This window comes from Rhinolophus sinicus, linkage group LG05, assembly GCF_036562045.2.
Source record: "Rhinolophus sinicus isolate RSC01 linkage group LG05, ASM3656204v1, whole genome shotgun sequence".
Lineage (NCBI taxonomy): Eukaryota > Metazoa > Chordata > Mammalia > Chiroptera > Rhinolophidae > Rhinolophus > Rhinolophus sinicus.
The window spans coordinates 140098182-140126077 of record NC_133755.1 but is presented as its reverse complement, the minus strand read 5'-3'; the positions used below and the strand labels follow the sequence as shown (position 1 = coordinate 140126077).

The following is a 27896-nucleotide window of genomic DNA, read 5'->3' as shown; positions in this document are numbered from 1 at the left end:
TTAATTTCTCTTAGAAAACAATCTAGAGTAGTAGCTACTATTTGCTATTCCTTTTTTAAATCCCTTGGATACACTGTCCAAGTAAAAAAAACGTCTGCCTGTGTTTTCTTGCCCCCTGGGGTCCTCACTATTATCCTTTTTAATTTTTTGATGTTTCTCATGTTTCATAATCTTTTAAAAAACTATTTGTGACTTAAGTTTTTACCCTATTGTTGAAAACCTGATCATTGTGTAAGAAGTAACGCTTCTCTTTAAAAATTACTTTATGGTTTATTATTTTCTTTCAGATCAGATCTTACACATCAGAACCATCCGGAAGTCCTAAAAAGTACAAATTCTTAGGCTCTTGTGCCCTGATTCTGATTCATTGGTCTGGGATGGGGCTCAGGCATTAGTATATTTTTAAGCTTATGTATAACCAGGGTTGAGAACCACTGGTCGAGACTACCACTTTCAAAATCACATTCTTTGATTTTTTTTTTTTTTTTACTGACATTTTCTCTTCTGAAATAAAATGAATAGCTATGATTGTCATATAAAAAGATAAATCTGAGTAACTGAAAAAAGTGTTTATAGCTCATTTAAGAGACAGTCTTTGAAAGGTAATTGGGTAGCTGATTATGTGGATCTTCATATAATAGGATTCTATTAGGTTGGTGCAAAAGTAATTGTGGTTAAAAAGGATTATAGTTGCAAAAACCGCAATTACTTTTGCAACAATCTAATACTATAAATACTACAAACGAAAGTTGATCTCGACGATGAACTTAATCCTTACGGAATTTTGTGCTCTGTTTTGTGGCTATTTCTAATATCCTTTAGAAATGTCTCAACATAGGGTAGCCTAGGCCTTAAAGAGATGATAATTAATGAAACTTCTATAATGTATTATGTGTCATATGTCTACCAGTAATCTGCGGTGGGTCGGAAAGGAGGGATTAAAAGTTTGATGTTTACACATACACATAGAAATTTTCCTATTGTTTTATGTATTCTTTTTCTACTTTCAGATATGCAAGAACTGTACAGGTTGCTTTGATCGTCATATTCCGTGTGTTTCTCTGAACTGCCCAGTACTTTTCAAACTCTCCCGAGTAAATAGAGAATTATCCAAGGCACCATATCTCCGGCAATTACTAGACCAGTTTTAAATTCTCAATATCACAGAATTCCAGGTGCTATTTTTTTTTCAGTGTTTACCACTAAACTGTCGTGCATGGTGCTTTTTCAACTTTCATCGAGTCAAGTATGTTCATTGTCTGTCTATTATCTGAAGACTATGAAGACTTTTATGCTAACTGAATTAAAAATTGTACTTGTTGATCTCTGAATAGCTCACTTCTTACAATGTACAAATTCCTCATTCTTTCACCTTTTTAACATTGTTTTATAATGCCGGTGTTGAATTTGCTCCAGTATGTGTAACATCTTGTAAATCCATTTGAGTAGATCATATTTACTTCCCTGTGGAAGGAGCACTGAAAACCTCTTTAAAAAAAACCATTCGTGTGTTTTCCTTGAACTGTCTGTATCAGGACGTGTTACTTAGAGATATCCATTCACTTTATAATTTTGACTGCGAAATATTTTGTAAATACACTTTTTTACTTTTCAAACAACTGAGTAAAATGTGCAATGAATTTTATACAAATGATTTTCAAGTTGTTTGGTATATTTCCTCTAGGTTTTGCTTGACTCAGAGTAGAGTTGTTATTCTGATCAAACTGTGCAAACAATAGTACCATGTGTAGCATTTTGAAACATTATTTTCTAAAACCGCTGTCTTGCTTTAGCTATTAATGGGGCATTGTGAGGAACTGTGCAAAGACATTTTTGTTACAAACCTGTGGGCCTGTTGCAATACTTTAAAAATAAAAAGTTTTATTCCATTTTTGCTTGTTTTGTATAGACATTTCTATTGCTTCTAAATATGCTTAAATATTTTCTTTCCTTATTTACTGTACAGTTAATCTTATTTGCCATCATGTTGAACACAAAATGTGTATTTAGAATATTTGTATAACTGTATAAAATGAAAAAGGAATTATGTGGTCAGTGCATTGTTTTCTAAACTGGAAATCATTTTGTTTTAAAAGTTAATAATGGAAACCATATTAAAATTGAATAAAATATTAAATACGGCAGTGTTATTTTATTTTGTTATAACTGGTATTATCTTCATCTGTTTTATAAGCCTACGTTGGTTACATATTACTCTATCCTTTTCTGAATTTTCATGAAGTAAGTTCAACTAATCGTTATGTCCTAACTGGTGTTAGTGATCGCTTACCTAAACTTCAGGACTAAAAAAATAAGGCAGCAAAAGTAGTCTAGGAAAAATTCAGCTCTCATTTTTTTCAGAGTTCTAAGAATTGAGTTGTTAGTAGATCTTCTGTGTTCATTCTCATTTAGATATAATTAATCTTAAAACCAGGACTTTCTAGTGGGAAAGCGAAAAAACTTAAAATGCCAATTTAAAAAATACAATAAAAAAGATACAAGTCATGTCTCTGCACCTGTTTCTCCTAAGTCCTACAGACATCCTAAATCCCCACTTCTGGGGGATCTTTTTTTGTTTGGAAGACTGGAGCTAGTCCTCAAAATTAGGGTTTTCTTACCCTTGCGGGGGTGGCCATGGATGACGTTTTCTCCATCACTCTCCTAAGTTCTGAGCTATCAGGACTTCCACTTAATTCTCATCATGGTAACTGGACACAGTTTTCTCAACAGAATAACCATTCTTCTTTATAATTAGGCACAACTAAACTAACAAATGGTTATTGAACACAAGTGACCCAAACGAGCTCAGTTTTAGGCACATAGCATGTCTCTGCTTCCCTTTCCTGCAGGGAAGCGCCTTTGTCAGAACAGTCCTCGGAGGCTGGAACCTAACTGCCTTCAATTAGCTTCATTTGCTTTTCTAGTGAGTGTCACTTGTGAGGGTACTGAAACTTGGACCTATTTTACCAAAAAACAATATTTTGTAAGTAGCTTTCAGTATACTTCCATTAATTATTTTTCCTCCCTTTTAAATTCACTATTAATAAGGTTTTGTCTTTTCACCCAGAGCACAAAAATTAACAAACTCCATTTCCTGAATAATGCTGAAGAACAGTTTCATTAAACATTCCCTTTAGCTTGTTAAAACATTTTCTCTCATTCTGCCCACTTCCCATCAGTGCCTTTCCCTAGATGTGAAACAGTAACAAAAGCTACTTACAATTCTACCTCTCCATCTCATCCCACAGAGATCCCAATGAACAGTGAGAAACAAATGCTGGCCGTGTAATACTCAGTTCTATATGAAATTCAATGTTCTAATAGCATCTGTGGGAAAGGCCAATATATTGGGAAAAGCAGATACAAATCTGAACGGAGCAGATAGAATTCTTGTAGTCTTGCGAGGACTAGAGCAGGCCACCCAGAGAGTTTTCAGCCCTGCCAATTGTTACAGGCCCATAGCCTCATTAGTCTTGGGTGAGACGTTCCCTGCCATCAAGCACCTTGCCCTGATGACCTAAACTTCCCTTCCAGAGCTGTATGTTATACTAATGAAATCTCGTAGCTGTGTCATCTTGAGCTTTTTGTCTAGTCTGCTGTTCATTTTCATAATAGCTAAACCTTTAGGGCCTAGCAAATAAAGTTTTAATTTGATACCGATTTCAGAATAGTGTTTCTCAAAATACTCACATATTTGATTTTATAAAGTAAAAATAAGCCTGGTTCTAAACGACATTGTTAGGGCTGTGCCGTGAACAGAGGGAAAAGAGGAGGAAGGCAGTAGAGCCCAAGTAGCTATTTTTAGGCTGGATGTTCCCTCTCTCTTAGCGAGACCACCTCTTGCAGGGCAGTCTGCCAAGCGTACTCACAGTTACCCCATAATAGCTCTGTCTTTCCCCTAATGTAATGAGACTTGTTACCTTTAACCATTTTGGGTTTTATAAAAGTGAATAAAATCTGATACCGTAATGCTCCAGTTCTGCATAATGAGTAATTCTAAATAGGAAAATAATTGTGGATTGTTTCTAGCATTTGGGGTCTGAGGAGGAAGTCAAGACACAGCTTAAACCCATTGCGTCTGTCTCATCACCACACCCTCACCCAAAGCTGTTTAGTCTCTCTGGCCAAGCCCACAAGAGTGGCATACACTGCGAAATATTTTGTAGAGGAAACTTTGATTTATAAATCAGGTTCTGTGTGTATTTGGGGAGAAGAGAATATGACCAGGAAGGCAGATGAAGGCATTTTTAAATCAAAATACCATCTTACTGCCTGTGAGTCTTTACCCGACTTGCTACTGATGCCACCACAGGCGCCTTTCATTAGAGGGAAGGGCAAGGAGATTTCAAGGACATACTAATGGGATAAGAATAAGGAAACCCAGTGCCCTGGGCTTTCTCATGATCACTGATGAGAAGGCGACCCTTTGGAAAAGCAACTAATTTGGTCATAAATACTAAGTTTAAAAATACTCTTTGAAAACAGAATGCCACCTGCCCTGATCATCTGATAGAGGTTTTACGAATGCAAATATGGGTGAGTGCAAAATAGTTAACGCAAATGTAACATATTAGTAATTCAATAAATATTTGCTGAGCATCTAAGATGTGCCCTGCATTTTGCTCCTCCAGGAATACCAAAATAATCCCGTCCTCAAGTACGTGACAGTCTGTTGGGGAGAGACAGGTAAGTAAATCGACATTGGCTTCAAGATGATGAAGATGTCTTTGCCACCCCCTCCTCTGGTGAAGGAGCGCAAAAATAAGAAAGAGAAGGCCAAAACTGCTCATTAGAGAACTCCATAAAGGCTTAGGAGCAAAAGATCCAGGTGGGAACTGATGGCCTAAAAGGAGTAGTTAGCCTCACAGGCCAGCTTGACTCCGCATACTCAGGTGTAGACCCTGTCCCCACCTCACACGGTTGATTTAGGTTTATTCCACAAAGATGAGCACCATAGAAGCACTGAACTTGGAGAGCCTGGGCACAGGAGGGCAGGATGAGCTACGCCACTCACAGAATAAGGGGAAATCTGCATCCTGAATAGTAGTGAGAACCCCTGCCCCACGCCTTGCCAAGGCACAAACGCCAGGAGCCAAGCCTGTGATCCCGTATCATTGTGTTCTTTGACGCAACAGTTATAGTTGATTCTTTGTGTCCTTCAACATCAATCTTTCCATTAAATTCTACAGATGAAGTCAGAGATCATGTCTGACATATTCCCCAACATCTCCCAGCATCAGCAGGATGCCTGGCTTGTGGAGGTCACTCGTGTTACTGATAAAAACAAATGACGGAATAAATTACAGGGTGTAGCAACCAGTGTGGTCACTGGAGCCACAGCAGTTCTGTGGACAGGTGGGGACTGAAGCCCGGTGACAGTGGACCAAAAGTGAATGAGGGGGTTAAATGACCCACCTTCGTCGAGGTCAGTTTTCATGTGGGGACCTTCAGTGCAGAGGTAACGCAGCTTAGTGAAAAGGACTCGGCTCTGGAGTCCTCAATTTGAACAAACCTCAATTTGAACTCGAGCTCCATTTTGTTTCGGTTGGGGGGAGGGTGGGCTGTAGGCCTTAAGGAAGAAAAAAGCATCTAAGCCCATAGGCTCATCTATAAAACAGGACTAATACCACCTACCTCCTCAGGTTGTTGAGGGTTCAAGGAGATGATGAAAGACACTAGCATAGTGTGTGTGCAGAAAGAGCTACTATTATAAAGAAGCTGTTTGCGGGCTGACGTATTTTTATAGCCTCTTCTACTGAGAACAGCACAGTTCCTGATTTTGGGCCCTTCTAATAGCCGGAACCTAATATATAAAGTGAGATACCTGGGCACCTCGGTAGGTCAAAATATTCAGTTAAAAGGAGGGTTAGAGAGTACAATAGTTTGTTGTTGTTTTTTCAAATATGCTTTATATGTACCATGTTTCCCCAAAAATAACGACCTAGCCGGATAACGCGTCTTTTGGAGCATAAATTAATATAAGACCGGTCTTATGATCGGGTCTTATATTAATTTTTGCTCCAAAAGATGCATTAGAGCTGATTGTCCAGCTAGGTCTTATTTTTGGGGAAACACGGTACTAATAACAATAATCCATATTTAAAAATAAGTAGGTTCCAGTTCAAGATGGTACAAGAGCCTCCTGAAGTCACCTATTCCCATGGAGCACCGAGTCTACGGCTACATCCGGAGCAATTATCTCTGAAGGAAACCCAGCAACAAGCTGAGTGAGTCCTATACACCAGGCAAGGGAAATAACCCACCACAGAGAGGGTAAGAGAGGCTGACACAGTCTCACCATGAACCCCACCCCCAGCGCAGTGACACACAACTGGGAGGGAATTCACAACTCCCAGTTTCCCCCTGAGGAGCGAAGGATCTGGACTCCACATCTGGCACCCCATCTTTTAAGACCTGCACCTGAGAGAGGAGCCCCCCTGCCTTTGTCTCCCCCTCCCCACCCCCTCCGCAAAACACCTAGCTTTGAAAGCCAGCTGGGTTTGTATCCACAAGACCCACAAGGTGAACAAACTTTTTACAGGGCTCTGTGCTCTCACCCGTGGTGAAGCCCCTGGGGCCCATGAGGCAGCAGAATAAAACCAGGCCTGGGAAAGAGGCCTATGAGTTTCTCTTAATTGACAACACCTGAGGGGCAGGCTTCTAATTGAACACACATCAAGGGGCTGATCACCGTACTCCCCAGCGACGGGGAAAGCCAGTGGGTGCCTTCTTCCCACTCCCTCTGCCTCGCTCCAGATTGCTGCTCTCTCTCGGGAAGGAGCTTGTACACACATGTGGCACCTGCCACCCAGAGGACACCCCTGACCGCCTGGCTCTGGTGGTCAGTGGGCTTGTGTTCTCAGGTTCAACGAGATTTTAGCAAAACAGTTTTAGGCTGTCACCCCAGGGCTCAGTGCAGAAGAATCGGACAGAAACATCCACCTGCCGGTCTGCCTCTGAAACAGGTATCTCGGTATACTTTAAAAGCTGCAGTGTGAGAGACTGGCTCCCAATCAGCCGGCATCTCTGTGCTGCCTGAGATCCTCCCCTTTGAGACAATGACAGGTCTTGGCACACCCTCAACTACCAGGAGCCACTAACAACAAAGAAGGCGGCTTGGACAAGCAACGGATGTGAGAGACAACCAAGAACCAGGCAGGGTTGAACGCTAGGGTTCATTTCCTACAGAAGACTGCTCCTTTAAGACTGGAAGCAGTGGCTGTTTTATCTAATGCATAGAAACCAACACAGAGAGTCAAGGAAAATGAAGGGAGGAATGTGTTCCAAGCAAAAGAGCAAGATACAATCTCAGAAAAACAGACCTTAATGAAATGGAAATAAGTGATTTACCTGATAAAGAGTTCAAAATAATGGTCATACAGACGTTCACCGAAGTCAGGAGAACAATGCATGAACAAAGTGAGAATTTCAACAGAGAGAAAATGTAAGAAAGCACCAAGGAGAAATCACAGAGCTGAAAACTACAATAGAAGTGTTTAGCAACTTCTAGACGAAGCAGAAGAAAGGATAAGCAAAATCAAAGACAGGGTAGTTGAATTCATCCAATCAGAGGAGCAAAAAGAAAAAAGAATGAAAAAGAGTGAAGGTAGCCTAAGGGATTTATACAACATCAAGCAGACCAATATTCACATTACTGTCTGTAGGATATGGCCATTGATATGCACAGGTTTGTTCCTGGGCTCTCTATTCTGTTCCATTGATCTATGTGTCTGTTTTTATGCCAATACCATGCTGTTTTGATTACGATAGCTTTGTAATATAGTTTGAAGTCCAGGAGCATGATGCCTCCAGCATGTTCTTTCTCAAGATTGCTTTGGCTATTTGAGATCTTTTGTAGTTCCATATAAATTTTAGAATTGTTTGTTCTAATTCTCTGAAAATGACATGCTAGACCAGACGGACTTTACAGAAATTTTCAGAACATTCCATCCAAAAGCAGCAGAATACACATTATTCTCAAACACACATGGAACGATAGATACTACGAGGTAAGACAATTAAGTTCGTGAACTCATCCTAGAAAAAGTGCTACATACCTCATTGCTGAATATCACTACAGTCACCTTCAAAGTACTCTCCTTGGGAAGCTATGCACTGACACCAGCACCTAGTCCACCCTCCAAAGCAATTTTGGAACTTTTTCTGGCATAGCCATCAGAGCTGTCATCGTATTACCCTTGATGTCCTGAATGTCATCAGATGTCTTCCTTTCAATATTTCCTTTATCTTCAGGTAAAGAAAGAAGTCATTGGGGGCCACATCAGGTGAGTAGGGAGGGTGTTCCAATACAGTTATTTGTTTGCTGGCTAAAAACTCCCTCACAGACAGTGCCGTGTGAGCTGGTGCATTGTCGTGATGCAAGAGCCATAAATTGTTGGTGAAAAGTTCAGGTCGGCCAACTTTTTCATGCAGCCTTTTCAGCACTTCCAAACAGTAACCTTGGTGAACTGTTTGTCCAGTTAGTACAAACTCATAATGAAAAATCCCTCTGATATCAAAAAAGGTTAGCAACATCGTTGCAACAAGTTAATGAACTTAATTGCCAGACCTCGTGTAGGAGCCATTAAAGGCCAAACTTTGCCTGGAGTCCCTGGCATAGGGCAAAGTTTCGCCCAGAGTGGAGTGCATAGTGGCAAACTCAGGTCACTGAGCTCACAGATGGTAGTAGCCAAAGAAGGACACCTGGAGTGTCGTTTACAATCACTCAGCTAGGATGAGGGAGAGTGTAGTCATTTAGTTTCTCTCAGCTTAAACTTTCCTACTTTTAACCATGTTCCCAAGACTCCAACAAAGTGTGAAGGGGGTGGGGAGGTTGCTATACACCTGAATCTTGCTCCAAGTTAGAAGCATTTGACCAGATTAGCGCTACAGTTGTTTCAAACAAGTTAAAAAAAACAAAAAGGCTGTGGTCACCAACCACAGGCTTTCAGCTGCTGGGCCCTGCACAGAGGAAGCAAGGAGAAGCATCCCAGTTTCTGCAATTCTGAAACCCTCTTTTCCATTCTGAAACACACATATCTGTAATCACCTTACTTAGGGAATTATTATTCAAGTAAAACATTAACTAAGATATCCAGCTAGTAACAGCTTCTTCGGTGAAGTTGTAAGTTTAAAAATTAGATCACAAATTTAAGAGAAGCCTGAAGAGCCAAAAATATTAGATGTCATCAAAGATGTTAGATGTCATTTCTAAAATATCTGTGAAGTGAAAATAAAATACTATTCACATTTTAGGAACCCAATACAACTATCACATTTTGGAGTACTCAAAATCTAAAATCTGGAAATATTCTTGACTAATTTCTGGAGAGATGCAAAATTAATTCTTAAACAGCCAAGAAATAAGACAGGAATCTTACCGTAAACCACATCAATGTTTATACCAATATTTTATTCAAACAAGCTTCTACACCATACAAAGCCATGTGAGGAGTCTTACGTGCCGATGTAATAAAACTATGAGATGACCTCTACTCTTTTAAGTCCCCAAAATCAAAATTGATTAGTGAAAACCTGTCTAGAAAGGCAACCTTCCAAAATGTCCAGGTTTGGTTGCATTTTGGGCAGGATGTCAAACAACAGTACTGATTACCCGCTCTAACTGACCAAGCGGCAGCAGCAGAGGGAACAGGAAATAGGGAAGGAAGCTCTTTCTCTCCCGTTTTCCTTCAGAGAAAGTGCACAGAATTTCAAGCATCTACAAAAGCAGAGTGACTTACCCAAGCTGCAAATCAGCCTTTGAAAACCACTGTAACTAGCAGAGGCTCCAGTTCTCTGCTGATAAAAGCAGTGGTTCTCAACCTCGCCTGCCTATTACAACGACGGGGGTGCTTTTAAAAATAGCAATACTCGGGCTCCACTCCACACCGATTAAATTCTTATTAAGTAAAAATGCTGGGCATCCGTTTTTGAACACTCCCCGGTGATTCTAACGGCAGCCAGGGTTAAAACCCAGCAGAGCAGAGTGGCAGCCTGGAGCGCGGCGGCGCGCGGACCATCCCATGGACGAGGTCCCTGCGTCGCGCCCCTGGGCCCACGCAGACCAGGCCGCTAACCAGCCGTGGGAGCTGCGTGCCGGCAGGACCCGGAGCCCGCCCTGGAGCCCGCACCGTCCGGCCGGACTGAGGCCAATGCTGTCTAGAGATGGAAGTGCAACCCAACGCCACGGCGTCCACCCGGGGACCGCTGGGACTCACTCTCGGCAAACGACCATGCGTCCTAAGCCCGTCATCCTTGGTTCGCACCCCAGATTGGCTTACAGAAGAGATGAAACGTGGTGTGAGGGGCGGTCAGACTGAAAGGCTTCCAGGAGAAGGAGTACCTCCTGCAGGTCACCCAGTGACGGCTGCCACAGAGCAGTGAACACTGCGCCACAGAAACCGTGCTGGACAGTCCCGGGGAAGGAGACACATAGGCCCTAGTCGTGTGGATACTGAGAAGACCACGAGGGCCGCGGTTTGCTCACGATGCAAGACGTGGTCCACCTCAGGGAGGAATCTAGCTACAACTAGACAAGAGATTATCATCCTGCAAGCTGTCGGCCTGAACACAGGTAAACAGATAAAAATGATAACACAACTACTTTGAAACTTGACTCACTGAGGTATCTGCTGCTAAAATCTAACCTCAAGGCACATAGATGAGCCTTAAGATTTAAAATTTGTAAAACAACAAGCAGTATACTTTTTGTGACTATGTAATGTAACAGCAGCACTAACAGCTAGTGTTCTGTGTCTCCTTGATTTTACATATATAGATATAACTGATTATATATATATATATATATATATATATATATATATATATATAGAGAGAGAGAGAGAGAGAGAGAGAGAGAGAGAGAGAGAGAGAACAAATCACCAGACTTATAATTTGACCAGGGGACAAGAATATGTTCTGTAATCACGTTTTTCCCTTGGGACCTTTTTCATCCTGGAGCTGATAGATTCTGGAGAATGTAAAAGCAAAATGTCACTTTGCACTGCTTTATAAGCACTTCCCACATCACAGTTGGGACACACTTCACACCCTGAGATAAACCAAAAGCAATAAAGTCATTTAACTGGTTCCGATCTCAAAACCAATAAAACCTTGAACATTTCCCATAAACCTGGACTCCCTAGCAAAGCAGTTTTACCCCTGGTTTTTGCTGTGCTGACAGAAGACTTATCACAACCTTTGCTATGATAATTATGTGGGTGAGTTCGTGTTTTCCCACCAGGCACAGACTAACGCACACTTGGAAGCCTTGGTAGGTCTTGCTTTTTCCCTTTAAATACTTGTGTTTTTATTTGGCAAGCCAGTCCTTCTCTTGCTCTCTTTGTAGGCCAACTTTTCCTTTCCTAAACGCTTCTGTCTCTAAGTCTGTCTTCATCAAGGGTAAAGACCCAAAGAGTGCTTAGAGTCAGAAATGGGTAATCTCCTCCTGAGGGTAGAAAGTTCTCTGCAAGTGATAAGTGGTAAGTGAAAGGGCTGACAAATGAGAACCTGCTCAGCCCACAGGTGAAACCCAAGATGCAGTCCAACCATAAGCGTGCCCTTTGGCTGTACCAACAAATCCCCGGGCAGGTTGGTGTCAGACTCTCGTGCTGTAGCCTTCTTAAGCAGGTTTTCACTACATTAACTTCAAGTACATTAGGCTAAGTAAGTTTTACAAAATTCTAAATCACGAATGACCCCAAAAACTACATGAAAAAATACTGGAAATGTACAGACAAAAACACACACCACAGAAACAAGAGTATGGCTACTTTAATGACATTTCTGGAACTGGGTAAAACCTATGACAATAAGCTTTACTGGCTTTTCAGCTAACAGAAAAGTTGTCATAGCAAATCTTACCTGAAATAGTAAAATACAAGCTCAGTGAAAGCAAGGACCTCATCTGCCTTGTCCTGTGTTGTATTCCTAGAGTTAGCACTGAACGTGGTAAGTGTTTCCTAGATACCTGTTAAAGACTGAAATGCGTGCACTCGGACACCTGCTGGTCCACAGATATTAGAGCTGTAACAGAGCTCTCACAAACTGCAAATCCTCGTGTACCTCACTGAAGTATAAATGCTGCCCTGAGGACAGAGCTTTCCTCCTTAGTGGAAATCAAATGGTCCACTACTAACCTTGTCTAATAAGGTCTTCAAAAAGGGTCTCCAATTTGGTGTGATTCTGTTTTTCCAATTCCGATTGAAAACATGAACCAGCCCATCAGTGCCAGGGCCTGACAACGCGCATCCCATTCAGGCATCCGCCAGCACACAGTGATTAAGCCCAGCACCACCTAAATACAGAACGGACAGGGGAACATCCCTTTTGGTTGCAGCAGCTCCTGCCTCAGAACAGTGTGGGGAGGAGTGCAGATGGATGGGGGTAGCAAGCACCAATCTGAAGGAGGCCCATTTATAGGACGACCCGCAAATCCTGACCTGGGCTCTGCCCAGTAAGAACAATGGCAACTGCTCAAGTCATCTGACAGGCTCCTTCTAGATTCCGGGCTAGAGAGATACAGAGCATGGGCCAGAAAGAAGGTAGAGGAGGAATCCCACCGAGGGGCAGAGCTGCTGTGAGAAACAGGCGTGGAGCAGCTGGCCCCACCTCCTGAGGGCTTCAGGCCCATTCTAGCTCATGGGTCACCGACCACACACCATATGGCTCCAAGGTGGCCAGAGTTTATAAACAAAGGAGCACATGACACAAGACAATTGGTTTAGCAGAAAACTGGCATCAAAACTCCAAAACACATGATAATGGTACGTGGTCCTCCAAGGACAGGACAAGAAGTTTATTAATACTTACTTGATACTGAGCTGATTATAATGGACCAAAAATCTGCCTAGAGTTTGAAGCAATACTAACAAAAGTTGTGTTTCTCTATCTTCTTCCTATAGCAGGTCTTTTCTGGAAAAACTGGATTAGGACACTATCTAATTCAATAATAAAAAGAAAGTATCCCCAAAAATTAAAAATAGAATTAACATAGGATCCAGTAATTTCACTTATGGGAATATACCCAAAAGGATTGAAAGCAGAGACTGAAACAGTTATTTGTACATTAATGTTTATAGCAGCATTATTCACAATTGCCAAAAGGTGGATGTAATACAAGTTTCCATCCACAAATAAATGGATAAACAAAATATACATACAATGGAATATTACTCAGCCTTACAAAGGAAATTCTGACACATGCTACAACATGGATGAACCTTGAAAACATTATGCTAAGTGAAACAGGCCAGTCATAAAAGGACAAATACTATGTGATTCTACTTACATGAGGTACTTAGAGTAGTCAAATTCGTAAAGATGATACTAGAATTAGTGGGGTGATCACAGTATAAGGTATACAAATGTCGAATCACTATATTCCACCCCTGAAACTAATATAACCAATATAAGACTGTATACCAACCATACTGAAATTAAAAAATTAAAAAATAAACTAAAAATCACTGATCTTTCAGATAAAAAAAATTGTAAACACAGAAAGTACAGTGACGGTTGTCAGGGGCTGAGGAAGGGACGAGGAGTTCCTGTTTAATGGGGCCAGAGTTTCACTTTCGCAAGATGCAAAACGCTCTGTGGTTGACGTCAGTGAAGCTGCACAATAATGTGAACGTACTTAATGCCACTGAACTATACACTTAAAACGGTTAAAATAAAAAATTTTGTTCTGTATATTTTGTCTCAATTAAAAATAAATAATGTTTTAAAAGCACCTTATAAACTCAACAAGTTGTTAGGAAGCTAAAAAGCCCAATCCCTTAAGTTACTCATACCATCAAACAACTTCGAAACAATTCTCCAGGCCCTCCATTAACTTACACAACCCAATGCATCGAAGGCACGCTGCACTAAATGTAGAGACCAGACACTAACAGCATTCTGCAATTAAAATATAAGCTAAAAGGAAGATATGGAAACAATACACAAGAATTAACAGCCACAGTGCAAGAAGCTATGGGATCACGTTTGAAAGAATTAAAAGAAATAAGCAGGGCAGAAATAGAGGACAAGAGAAGATATAACTAAAATAATCACAGAAATAATCACCGTTTTGACTGCAAAAACGGTGTTACAAAATTTTAAATCATTAAATAGGAAACTGTTTACACTTGGATAAAAATCAAATTCAAGCTCAACCTAGCTCAAATGCCAACTGGCCAAAGTGCATTAAGAGAAAGAGCTGAAATCCTCCTGACAACCAAAGTCACCAGCCGCGGTTTGCTTCCTTGACACACAAGGAAGGCCCAAACTTTCTCTTTTAGGTCACTAAGCACCACTGTCTACCATCACGACCCATAAAACCAGGCATTTCTTAAGAGCCATGATAATTTATATTGCACTATTTGACAAGGTATCTCTCACAACCTGTCTGACCCCAGATAGGTATTAACTTCTAGTACAACAGGAAATAAAGCCTTCCTGGAAGTATCTTGTGTGATTACTTGTTTAACATCTTGTTTCTCCCACTAGACATGTGCTATTCAATATGGAGCCACCGGCCAATGTAGATAAATTTGTATTTAAATTATTCATTCTCTTTGTCATACTAGCCATATTTTAAGGGCTCAATTCACCAGAGGCGGCCAGCGGCTACTGGGCAATGCAGATGTAGAACATTTCCATCATCATGGGAAGTCCCGTTGGACAGTTCAGGAACACACTGGAGGGTAAGTTCCGTGAAGGCAGGGACCTTCTGATCTTTTCACCAGTGTATACCTAGCACCTCCCACAGAAACTGCCAGACAGGAAGCAATCAATACATGGTGAAATAAATACGTAACGGCCAACATGGCAAATAGAGAGGACTGAAGAGAACGCAGAATAGAATCCTGGCGTGTGAGTGAGAGCAGGGGGTGCACACTCCCAAAGACATAGGGTCAGATCTAGAAAGGCTAAAACAAAACACACCAAATTCCCAAAAGTACTAAAGAATTCGACACTCCCAAAAAATGGACCTTACTCTCCAGAGTGTGGTCAGTCCCTGGGCCAGCAGCACCCCGTTACCTAGGAACTCGAGAAATGCAGAATCTCAGCCTCTACCCCAGTCCTACTGAATTAGAACACGTATGTCAACAAGCAGTTCTAACGCACATTAAAGTATGCAAAGCACTAGTCTAGCTCTCACCTTACTGAGCAAGTATCCCTCGCTTAGCAAATTGGAATAAAATACCATGTATAACTGCATGTAAATCTACAATCATCTCAATAAAGGAACATTTCTCACAAACTTCGAATCATACCTTAAGCTTTTTTAAATCCCTTTCCTACCACCTCAAACCCCACTGCACCCCCTCCGTATCAGAAAATATCAAACACACAAAATCTCTATGGGTTCACATATGTACACCTGCTCATAACACTATGAACAAAACAAGCGGCACTTAAACACAGAGGGCAGCCCAGAAGAATACGTCTATTTCCATTAGGAATTTTAAGCTCTATTTTACTAATAACTAGTAAATGGCAAGATTGAGTGGTAACACTGCCGTGGTAAACCCAGAGTTCTGGTTATAAGAAAGTAATCCTGATTATACAATGAATCTACCCGGAAAAAAATTATTTTATGTATAATCTGGGTCTTACACATTTTTCAAGATTCAAACTAAACTAATAACCTGTCCAGCAACTACAGTGGTAACGTTCCCTAGACACAAAATTCAAGTTGTTTCTGACACTGTATCTGGTAGGAGGAAATTTTTTTACCCCTTTACCCTTTACTTAGGAAATTAAAATGAGGAGAAATCTAAGAACTTTTCTAGGTGTTTAGGATTATGAATTAGTTACACTTTTTCCTTATATTTTTATGTATTTCCCTGATTTTCTACCACTCTACCATGACCTTTTTAAAATACCTTCATTATAATAAAAACTGATTTTTTAAAAAGATCTTTCTTTGAAAAACAACAGTAATTGAAAAATGCTCTCAGAGTGTCTATGCACTTTACTATGAATATACAATTAAACTGAAATTTACCTATTTGCTTCATATTAAGCTGCATTTGAACAGGTTAAAAACATAGTGGTAAAGCACATACAATAAAATGTCAAGGAAAAACAAGTATAATTCTGAGGTAACCCACACATGAGAAAGATTCTCCCCTATCAGGAGCGTCAGCCTGGCCTATGGGGAGCCCCCAGCCCCACACAAGACACTCAGTGGGCTGTACCTACAACCACTTTCAGTGACTGCTGAAGGGGTTTCTCCCCAGCTCAAACTTTTTAGCTCTCCTGAACCTTGATTTTGCAGGTCCCTGAGTACAGAGACATCCTAAGATAACCCCCAATGAATCACACTCTCCCCTTGAGTGTAGGCAGAACCTGTGACTTGTTTCTAGCCAACAGGATATGGCAAAGGTGATGAGATGTCACTCCTGTATTTACATTATCGTCTATGAGCCTCCAGCTTACCAGCCTGGCAAGAGATTTTCCTGCTAGCTTTGAAGAGAGAAGCTGCCAGGTTGTGAGAGGATCCATGAGATGGCCACATGGCAAGGAACTGAGGGAGGTCCTAGGACTTGAGACTGGTGCCAGGTGACAGCCAGCGAAACATGGGACGTCAGTCTACCACAGCAAGGAACTGGATCCTATAATAACCACACGGGCCTGAAGAGAGCCCTGAGCTTCAGAAAGGAGCACAGCTCTCCCCAGCAGCTTGACTGCAGCCCTTGACAGCCCCAGTGAAGCTGTACCCAAATTCCTGACCAAGGAAACTGAAATAAAAGTCTGCTATGTTAAGCTGCTAAATTTGTGGTAATTTGTTACACAGTAATAAGAAAACTTCCGTATTGGTTACTTGTATAGCAGTAGACACTTTCTTACAAACTGATTATTAGGATGAATGCTAATTCTTGGAATCGTACTAAGTCTTATCCTTCCAATATGGAAATACACGATCAAACTTGAACAAGGCCTATAATCTCATATGGCCATTCACATTTTGGTGTGCAGAATGCTAGTGGATTTTCCAGTGTGGATTTCTAAATTTTGTCATGTTCTCATTACCACCCTGACCTCCCTGAGCTGCATCTTCTACCCCTTAAACGTAGATGCTGCAGGTAGAATCCCTGTTCTAAGCAAACTTCCCAGCTGCCAAACACTGCTACTGCCTAAATTCCAACAACCTGAGGAAACATAATAAATGAAGCAGAGGTAATCTCCAAGTTCTGGCTAAGAGAAAATACAGTATAAAAAGAGCAAGAAGAATAGGCTTTTTACTGTTAATTTCTCCAGTAGCCCTGTCCTAAACTGTTAGATAATTATTACGAACCAATATTGTGGCAGGTATATGAGGTGAATGGACAGTGGTCAAGAAAGGTACTGTACTTCACTTAAGAAAAAACAAAGGCAAATTTCTGGATATTACATAAGAGAAAGCAGATATACTGCAATCAGGTAGAAATCAGATGTTATTCAGCATAAAACCTGATAAGGAAAAGTGGGGAAAATCTGTCATCAGTGCTAGTCATTTACCAAAGGATAGCACACACCAGCTTTGCCATACTCAGATGACGCAGCCTTTGTGATCCCTGACTCCTAGGCACCAAGCCACTTTCTAATCATTACTTTGGCTTCCTAGGTATTCAAACTCAGAAAGGAGCCCTGGATATGTGATACCAGTCGCTGAAAAAAAGACTATGCCTCATTGTAAATGCAACTAGCAGTCTGGTTTACAGGGCTTGAAGTATGATTACTAAGCAGACTCAATGAGGAGCGAATCCTGGAACAGCAGGCGCAGACCCAGACTCTGCCACTGAGGGAAGCAGAGGACCTCAAGAGACCTCATCCACAGCCCTACTATTTATGAAGTGACTCCCAAACAGCTCTGGAAGTCGGAATATAGCATCTCCAAATCCCAGGTGAACATAGAGGAAATGAGCATATAAAAATAACTTTTCCTTTTTAAATGTCTGTAAAAATAATCTCCATAATTGAATGAATTACTAAATCTAAGATACTGATTGTAAAATGCAACATTATATATGTATATGGAAAAAACTGTCAATCATATTTTATCACAACAGTAAATGATTGACTTTAAGACATATTCTGATTTCAGAAATGTTAAACATATGAGAATAGGTACATCTCAGAATCAGTGAAGTACAGTAGTAAAAATGTATTCTTCCAATAATTATTCAAATAAAGTATTAAACATCGAGTCTCTTAATTTGACCCATATTCAAAATCAGTAGCACATTCTTAAAGCTATCAATGTTGTTTCACTTCTCATTTGAAATGAAGACTGGAATGACACATATTCATTTCTAGCAGACATCTTACACAAACTTTAAAATTTATGGATTCCAAGTTTGAAAATCATCTCATTTTTACTCATAGAATCACAGGTCAGATGAGACAAACGAGAGCGGCCTAAGTTCAGTGCATGAGTGCAGGGCCAGAAGGCCCTTGAGCATCAGTCGGAGGCATGAGCCAGGTCTCTGGGGCCCTGTTCTGTGTCCTCTTCATAGAAATCCGAAACCAAATGAGACATTAACATTCTTTGGACCAATGCTATAGACGGGGTCAAGCAATTTATAAAAATCTATCTATTTTCAAAAATGTTCTTTTATGAAATGATTCTCATCAACTTCCCTGGCAGAATACTGATGGCTGATCATTGATCAGCTAATGGAGTCAATTAGATGGTTTCATCCTACTAAGGCAGTACCCAAAACAGATGCCTTCTTTGCATGCTGACACGTGGAGACCGCAAAATGTTACCTAATCTGCCACATGCCAAGCACTAGCATCACCACCAGATCCTGCTGTGAGACCGCTGGTTCTTTATGAAAGACTCTGGGAATTACAGAACATCGCAAAACTCTTTAGCATTTGCTATTCTCTGACCTAGAAATGTTGATCTCCAAAGCATGCTGAAAATCTGCTAATGCTCTCCTCTGACCGGCCTCTTTAGAGCTGGCGATTATTTCACGGAGGTCAGTGAATAATCCATCTTCTCTGTTAGTCCCTTTTGTCCCGGTTTCTCGCAAGGTGATTCGCAGGGGGCTTGCCCGTATTCACTGGAGAGGACTCAAACACTAACGTATTTGAGTGGAGTTGGCTGGAGACTTCTGCTGTGGGCTCCATCAAAATATTCCTAGATGTCTCTATTACAGAATTCCTCATTGTATCATTCATTTCAATCACTTCAATATCCATTTCATTCCATTTTTTGGCATCTTCTCCTTCATTCTCCCTCACAGTCATTTAGCCCAGAGCTAGAGAGCAAAGCTTTCTGGTCTTCACTTTTTCTGTGTTCTTTTTGCTGACGACCAAGAGGTAAGGTGGCTAATTTATACATCACGGGAAATAAAACAGCAGTGGCTACTGCTGCCCCCAAAGAGGTGTACAAAACCACAGGTAAGTCAGGATATTCTCCTTGAAGAATTCCAACCACTGCAGGAATAGCCATTTCTCCCAGGGCAGCACCGACTACAAAAAATGCTGCAGCTTTCCCATGGATGGTCGTGTACTGCTCAATCCAAGAGATACCACTGGGAAACGTGGTTGCCATGGAGGCCCCGTACACTGACGTTGCTGCCCACAGACAAGTTGGGCTCTTATCGAAAAGCACCAGAAATAAAGATGACGCCACGCTGGCAATGTTGCTCAACACAATCATGGTTCCAGGTTGTAAACATGTAGCAAAAAGGATTGCCAGGCCTCTGACGGCTGCAAAGGTCCCCCAGAAGAGGGAGTTCAACCCAGCCGCTTCACTTTCGGTCATGCCGGCATGGGTGATTGCAAATGAGAAAATGTAAGAGCCGTATGTTACCTCAGCTCCAACATAAAAAAAAAAGAAGAGAAAAAGGAGACAAAGAAGGGCATTGTGATATTTAGCTCTTCGAGACCTCTGAGCAGATGATTTTGCTTTTTCCCGCCTTGAGCCTTTCTTTAAGAACAGAGCAAAAAGAAAGACAGAAACTATAAACATATAAGCACCGATAACAGCATAAGCCCACAGTAAATTCATATTGTCAGGTACTCCAAACAGAGATTCTGAGTCAGCTCCAGATGCCTGGTGGAGGGCAGAATGGTTCAAGTCAGCCTCTGCGTGGTTTTCAGCAGACACCGCTGTGCCCAGTGCCAACTTAGCCAGCAGTGGAGCCAAAAAGGCTCCCAAGGCGAAACTGAAGTGTAAGGCCTGCATATGTGGGGCTCCTTTGTCCCCCCAAATAGCCAAGATTAAGACGTTACCACCTACCAACGAAAGATGGGGAAAGTTATTTCATCATAATAACTTAGAAAAAAAGTGCATTACTATCAGAAAGATGAGTCTGTTTTACACGGCACAAGGACGATAATATTCTGAGTTATTAAATGTTGCAATTAAGCCAATTCTGTGACTAAGGAGCCCACCAGATAACTAACTAAGCACTGTAACATCAAATACTCACATGGAATTCTACAAGCTAGCAAACCACTACCTCCTCGAGCCAGGCACCTTCACGCAAGGCTTTTTATAATACAGTTCTAATACCAGGCTAGGGGTGAGGGATGTTTATATATTTATTTATAAATATTTTAAATATGTATTACCATCAGATAGTGGCCAAATTACCAAATCTTTCTGTACTTGCAATTGGTAGCCACTTGAGGAAAATTATGTATGTATACAGCAGATGCAAAACACATGTTCGGGAATCTGAACACTACAGGATTCTGCTGCGCCCATTACAGGAAACAAGGATCTGTCTAGCTCTACACTTATACTATCTATACACCTGCAAGGTGAAGGGCAAGAAGCAGCAAGGCTTGGGTTTTCTTTCTTTCTTTTTAACACATTTGCAGATAAGCATACAATTTTACCTTGTAATTTCACAACCGAACTAAGCGTAAATTATAAAATATTTCCCCAATCTATCAAATAATAGTAGAGCAGGGAAGAGGGGGACAAAGCTGGATTTAGGGGTGAACAAATGTCATGTACGTTACTTAGTAGGTTTTAAAAGATATCAAGATACATGGACAGGATGTCCTACAGGAGGGCAGGAACTTTTGAAAGAAAAGGAAGATAATATACAGCACAGGTTTCTCTTAGCTCAAAAGGCAGAGTGCTTCTATGATTCCTCAGCCAAATAATGGTTCCAAACTTCGTTTCACCTATTAACTCATCAATTCTTCCCATACGATAATGATAAAGTTTTATCCTGAAACGAAAGCCCACTCACCTGCACTGTAATTACCCACATGGGGGGTGGGCCCCTCCCTGTTTGGATACTATAAATCAACAATCTCTCCTAGAACAAAATTCTTTAAATTCATTCTGTAGCTACTCAACAACAGGTACCCTACTTGACAAACAGTAGTTGCCAGAAGGGTGGTTCTGATGGGGTGACCCCATAACCAACTCAGTAGGTCAGTGTCTGCGAATGACAATATCACCTGCTCTACTTTTTTCTGGTAGAAAGTCCCTACTCCCAGAGATGACACTAAAAGGCTCACTAACCTGTGTCCATAATGCCAATGGAAACACCAAAGACGGCCATCATGACAGTCAGTAACACTGCTGTCTTACAAAATGGAACAAGATGAAGGCCAATCGTGGTAGCCAACAATGACACCCCTGAGAAGAAGGGTGAAAGTCAGCAGTAAGAAACAGGATTCGTGCAGTCATGGATCGAATCGACATCATACAAACTCCCCCAAAATGCACAACAGGTCAAATTAAAACTGAGTAATAATCAGGAAATGAGAGATTCATCTTCTACAAATGGTTATTACACTTAAAAGCTTTTATAATCTTTATGGACTATAAAAGTTATTCTAATATGAATACATTTATAGCACTGCTAAGAATCAAACTATAAATTATATCACAAGGCAAAGTTTTATAGCAAAACAGACAGCTCAAAAATTATTTAAATGTTTCATATTTAAGAACCAGAAGAGATTTTAGATATGAGGTAAAAAGATAAAAATAAATAAAATGCAATTACTATAGTAGTTAGTAGTACAAATGTATTAAATAAGTTAGTTTGGGGAATAGGGAGGGAAATGAAAGGAATATATTCTTTCAACCCACTTTGGAAATCAGAGGATTGTTTATGTATTCATCAACAATAGTAAATTATTCTCCTTACTTCCAAAGCAGTTTTATCACATTCATCCAAACTTTCTTTAAACACGTCAATTTACTTTACAATTTCAAGGGTGAGGTACAAAGGTCCGGGTCATCATTGACATTGGGCAGCAGGGACAAACATTTAGCCTACATCATTTCAACACCCCCACCCTTCATTTTCAGTCCAGGCTTTGGCTTAGGCAGGTTCAAGTTTATTTTGACTTATGGTGACCCCAGATCTGCCCTGAACTCTGACAAGCAGAGCTCTTTGGACAATTAGTATGTGATTCAGGGGTGGTGCCTAAATTACAGTGACAGTCGGGAAGGCTAAGGATCACTAGCACACTTTAGGGTTAATCTAAATTTCCAGAGTGCTCCAACATAGATTCCCTGTAACTGCCAAGATGAAAGCAGGCCCTAGGCAAACCTGAGTTCCATTTAGGACACCCAACATTACCCAACTAAGCTGTCAACCATTCTGCTAGCTAGTACGTTTCATATTTAAAAACAAATTATAGGGCCGGCCCGGTGGCTCAGGCAGTTAGAGCTCCATGCTCCTAACTCTGAAAGCTGCCGGTTCGATTCCCACATGGGCCAGTGGGCTCTCAACCACAAGGTTGCCAGTTCAATTCCTCGACTCCCGCAAGGGATGGGGGCTGCACCCCCTGCGACTAACAACAGCAACTGGACCTGGAGCTGAGCTGCACCCTCCACAACTAAGACTGAAAGGACAACATCTTGACTTGGAAAAAAAGGCCTGGAAGTACACACTGTTCCCCAATAAAGTCCTGTTCCCCTCCCCCAATTAAAAACAAATTATAAATTCCTTAAAGGTCATAAAGAAGGTAAAAGTAGTGTTTACTTACCCAAAAGTAGAAAATGGTTCATATAGTCAAAAAGAACTCCACCAATCACAGAGCCACTCAAATAGCCAAAGGAACGGCCCACGAAAATCAGAGAAAGACTGCTGATATTGCGGTTCACATTTGTTGCCAAATCTTGAAACGTGGGTCCCAGTATAGCGACACTCAATCCCTAAAATTTTAAAAGACAAAAGGTTTTATTTATTAATACAGTCATTAAAATAATGTCTATCTATGTGGTAGCTTTTCTCACTATTACAAAGGGATGAGGGGACTCCAATGTAACGTAGGGATTACTTTAAGTTCCACAGTCAGGAAAAATTCACGATGACAATGTGTTCTGGTGTGCCACCTCCTACTGTTCTAGTTTTAACTCTCAATATTTAAAAAAGTATTTCTTTTGGTGTTTTGCTACAATTGTTTCCTTTTTGAACAATACTGTAAAAGACTATTTTGTATTAACAGTTAGGAACTTGTAACATTAAAATAATTTTTGATTGTTTTGTGTACTTTGAAATACACCACATTCACAAGTAACACAAGAATTTAGATGTTAAACATTTTATCAAGTATTTCTGGATGCAAGTGGGGTCCTTCCTCTGAATTACACATATAAAACATACAAGAGATAAATAATGTAAAAGTTTCTAAACCTATGTTTTTCTTCAAAGACTTGCCCAAGCCCTCAGGAATACAGTATGTAAGGCTTTCTTAGAAAATATTACACACACGTATATGCAATGACTTTAAAAATAAAATTCTACCCCAAGACAATGTAGCGTTAGCAAGAATTAAAGAGCTACTGCTGGTTTTCAGAGGAAATCCGTTGGACACTTTAAAAATATTTCTAATTGGTCTACATTTCAAGAGTAATTGATTCTAATTGCATTGCTCTGCTCTAAACGCTTGGGTGCGCCCCACGCCCAAGCTAGGGCACAGGTGCGGAGCAAGCACCGTGGAAGGAAGGCTGAGCCTGCCTTCAAAACACTTAACAGGACCTGGCACACACTGTCAGGGTTCACCAAGCATCTTCAATAATTTTTCTTTTTTCAAATCAAAAATATTCTAAGAATTAGTTGTGGCTCAGAGAAATACTCCAAATGCCCGGCCGTGACCACTCTCCTCAGAGGATTCACTCTCCCTACTCCCCAGCTCCTCAATAGTCAAGACAAGTGACGAGGCAGAGGTTTCCAGACATAAGGGAATCGCAAGGAGGGCAAAGGGTTTGGCAAAAGGAGCTTGGAGCCTTCCAGTCTGCTCTAAGAAAATCACTGAAGGATCTGAAGGTTTGTTTTACATAAGACTGTGGGCAGAATAAGTGATATATTATTCCTGGCTCTACAACCTAACCTGCTGTGTCATCCTGAAAAGTCATTTTCCCTCTCTGACTCTACTTCCCTATCTGCAAAAATAAGGGGTTGGATGAATTTGGTGAGAAGAGGAAAAGGAAATCCCAGAAAAGCAACTTTGTGTAAATAATTTGGGGGTAGGCAATGGCGGCTATAGATCTGACAACACCTTTTGCATCACCCCACCCACGGAAGAGAGGTAGGAAGGTTTGCTGGAGCTGGGAAATATATTAGGAAAATCAATTTCGCACGTGACAATAACCCTCCAAGATTCGAATTGTGCCCATTTCCCAGATTACGAAACTGAGGCTCAGTCGGATTAACGCGCCCCAGGTCACACAGTTTGCAACTGGGGGAGGCGAGACTTGCACTGTTCTTTCTCTACAGGACGCCTGCTCACGCCCCGGCCTGGGAGGGTTCCAGCCCCGGCTCTCACCAGCCCCAGAAAGGATGCACACAGGATCACGGTGGTGAACCAGCGCAGCCGATTCCCAGCCCCGCCGCTCCGCCCGGAGCCCGCCACCGCCTTCGGCTCATTCTCTGCGGGGGCATCGGCCTGGAGGAGCCGCTGTCCGGCAGCCGGAGCCCCGGCCGCACGGAGTTCCATTTCCAACTCCAGCTCGGCGGCTCGGGAGAAGCGGTCTTGAGGCCGCCCGGCTTCGCAACTGAGCTTCCGTAACTCCGAGCCGAGTCCCGGCTCCGCGACTCCTGCGGACCTGGCTGTCCCGGCTGGCGCCACCTCCCCGGGGGCGGCCCGTAGTGAAGGCCGGGAAGTCGAACTTTGGGACACGCCAGGTTATTGGAAGTTGCGGACGCTCGGCCTCCTGCGCGCACGGCGCCTGCGCAGATCACGTAGCGGAAATATGGTCTCTTGCCAACCAAGGCCGCCTCACAAACCGGAAGTTGATATGGTTGCCTAGGAGACTGGCCGTCGCGCTCGGACCTCAGCATCACACACAGCTGAGCCCTCAGAGGCCGGCGCGCTGGCGCCCCGTGGCGGAGCGAGCCGAAGCTGCAGCCTGGGATCCGATGAATCGCTAGGTGAGCTGCGGCCGAACCGTTATGAGGAAATACGGGCCAAGAATTGCAAGGTATGGCTTCGCGCCCGCTCCCCGCGTCTTTGGGGAAGCAAAGGGAGTCCCTTCTACAACTTTCTGAAATTCCTTCCTTCACTCTTTCGAGATCTGTCGTCTATTGATCTGTCGTTTATCTGTCACGTAACAGTTGTTGAACCTCACATGAAAGCTCTCACGTGTATTATCTCATTTATTCGTCATAACAGCACTGCAAATTCTAAGTTACCCTCGTTGTACAGATAAGAGGATCAAGTCATAGAGCATAAGTAGCAAGTTGCCCAAGGTCAGGCAGCAAATCAGTGGCTGGACGTGAACACTGTTAACAGGAACTCAAGGAAAAGAATCTGGAACCAGAGCTGCGGTTTCAAACACACTCGCTTCCTAATCCCTGCACATAATTCCATCGCTGTAGGGAAGTGGAGCAGGGCGTCGATTTGCAGAATTCCTGAGTAACGTTATGCCCGCCGAGAAGGAAAGGCCTTCTTTATCCAACTCCAGCTTTTTGTTTCCTTTTGCTCTTTGACCAAACAGACCACAGCCTCCAAATGTATAAATAGCTTTCTTTATCGTCTATCTGACATGTTCTTCTCCATCTGATTCTCTCTCGTCCATTGAGGCTTCCAGATTGTAAACCTGAGTCTCAGTATCATTTCCTTTGCCCCATCTCTCTAGCCCCAGCCACAGTCCTTTCACAATTTACCTGGGAAAGTAGGATGCTGTGACTTAAGGGACTCTGTGTTAGATTTCAGAGTCAGGAAAGGTCTCTTTGAGAAAAGTTTGATGCGGTTAAAACAAAAGGTACATATATTAAAGAAAATGGGAGATGATATGGAAGAGGTAGGTTAGATCCAAATTGTACAGGGCGTTGTATGCCGTACAATGGAGTTTGGACTTGAGCAACACATTTCCACTGGCACGCGTAGATTTAATAAAATAAAAAATGTTTTATGGGAATTCAAGCTTCACAATATTTCACCTTTATCACCTAAAACTGAACTCATCTTTTTCCTCAATAAATCTGCTCTTACTCTGATATTCCGCGCTGGTACCACCATCCCCGCAGCCATCTCTATAAGGTGAGGTCCTGCCTTAATGTTCCCTTCTTTCTCTCTTCTTAGTTTATCACCAAGTCCTGCCAATTTTATTTCCATACATACTTCTAAAATCAGGCCTCTATACTATTATCACAGCCTATTTTTAAAACTTCCACCCCTAAATGTCTAACCGAAATGCAAATCTACATAAAACCTTTCAATTCCTTGAGAATAAAATCTGCTAACTTCATCTGCTGCTTCCCACCGCTCTAGCTTCATCTCTTGTTATCCCTATCTCATTATTTACATTCTAACATTAAAATTGCTATTAGGTCTTTACACATCACATGTTATTGCTCACTTCTTTACCTTTGATCATATTGTCCCCTGTTAAAAATGCCCCCTTTCTAGAAGCTGCTAGCTATTCATCAAAATCTATTTTCTCTTTCTTCCTAAGTGACTGTTATAACCCCAGGCAAGACCTCCCCACTCCAAGCTGAATTTGCAGTTAGGGATGTCAACAGAATGTAAGCAGAACGGCCTGGGACCTTATAACACTGGAGGTTCTTCCTCTGCCATCTTACAGCTTCCTCAGCTGGAACCTGGACACGGCTGTGACAGAATTTCAGCCAAATGGATGCTAACAAAGCCCTAGGACACTGCAGACCCATAATATGGAAGGAGCCGGGGTCTGTAAATAATGTGTGGAGTGGAGCTGTAATAATGTGTCAATAATGTGTCATCCTGGAATGCTCCCCTCTGAAAAAAATCTGTTTTGTAAAGCACCACATTTTTGTTACAGTAGCTTTGTCTCTCCTCATCACCTGCCTGTCTTTCAAAAATCATACCTAATTTAAAGAATTGAAGAAAATAATAGTCTTTTATGTGTCTTTAGGTTGTTACATTTTCTGTTGCTCTTCCTTCATTCCTGAACATGTAGGTTTCCCTTTGGGATCCTTCCCCTTCATCATAAAGAACTTTCTTCAGCATTTCTTTGTGGGCAGGTCTGCTGACCACAGCTTTCTAAGTTTTCCTTCATCTGAGAAGGTCGTTATTTTACCTGAAAATATTTTCACTGGATAATACAGGCTTCTGAGTTCACAGTACTTTTGTTTCAGCACTTAAAGATGTTGTTTCAGTGTCTTCTGGCTTTTCTGGACTGTGGTCATTCAAGTCATGGCTCCTCTCTGTGTGATGTTTCGTTTTTCTCTAGCTTCTTTCAAGGTTTTCTTCATCTTTGGCTTACAGCAGTTTAATTTTAAAGTTTCTGTATCTAGGCATGGTGTTCTTTGAATTTGCTGTTGAAGTTCACCAAGCTTCTGGAATCCATAAATATTAATATATGTCTTTCACCAAATTTGGGAAGTTTTTGGCCTTTTCAAAATTACTTTTCAAATGATTCTTCTGCCTCAATGTCTTTCTCCTATCTTTCCGGACTCTAATGACATATATGTTAGACCTTTTGATATTATTGCAGGAGTCCATGATGT

At 41.6% G+C, this 27896-nt stretch overlaps 2 protein-coding genes and 1 long non-coding RNA gene across 7 annotated transcripts in view; 2 read left to right on the top strand and 1 right to left on the bottom strand.

The window, feature by feature from the left end:
• REV3L (REV3 like, DNA directed polymerase zeta catalytic subunit) overlaps window positions 1-2144 on the top strand; it is a 153539-nt gene extending 151395 nt beyond the window's left edge. For all 5 annotated transcript variants that reach the window (XM_074333449.1, XM_019734939.2, XM_019734942.2 and 2 more), the window contains one exon: window positions 1011-2144. In XM_074333449.1, coding sequence (XP_074189550.1) covers window positions 1011-1151 — 141 coding nt within the window. In that variant the 3' untranslated portion in view covers window positions 1152-2144. The remainder of the gene's footprint in view (window positions 1-1010) is intronic.
• A 10911-nt stretch (window positions 2145-13055) lies between these two features.
• On the bottom strand, window positions 13056-25118 carry MFSD4B (major facilitator superfamily domain containing 4B). The gene is given in 6 exon segments (XM_019734950.2): window positions 13056-19004; window positions 19006-19216; window positions 19218-20220; window positions 21470-21586; window positions 22951-23119; window positions 24733-25118. Coding segments are annotated over 6 exon segments (1830 nt in total). The 5' UTR covers window positions 24904-25118; the 3' UTR covers window positions 13056-18845.
• An 89-nt stretch (window positions 25119-25207) lies between these two features.
• Window positions 25208-27896, top strand: part of LOC141571695 (uncharacterized) — a 62058-nt gene continuing 59369 nt past the window's right edge. Inside the window, exon 1 of the long non-coding RNA XR_012496716.1 lies at window positions 25208-25387. This is a non-coding gene — a long non-coding RNA (uncharacterized LOC141571695). The remainder of the gene's footprint in view (window positions 25388-27896) is intronic.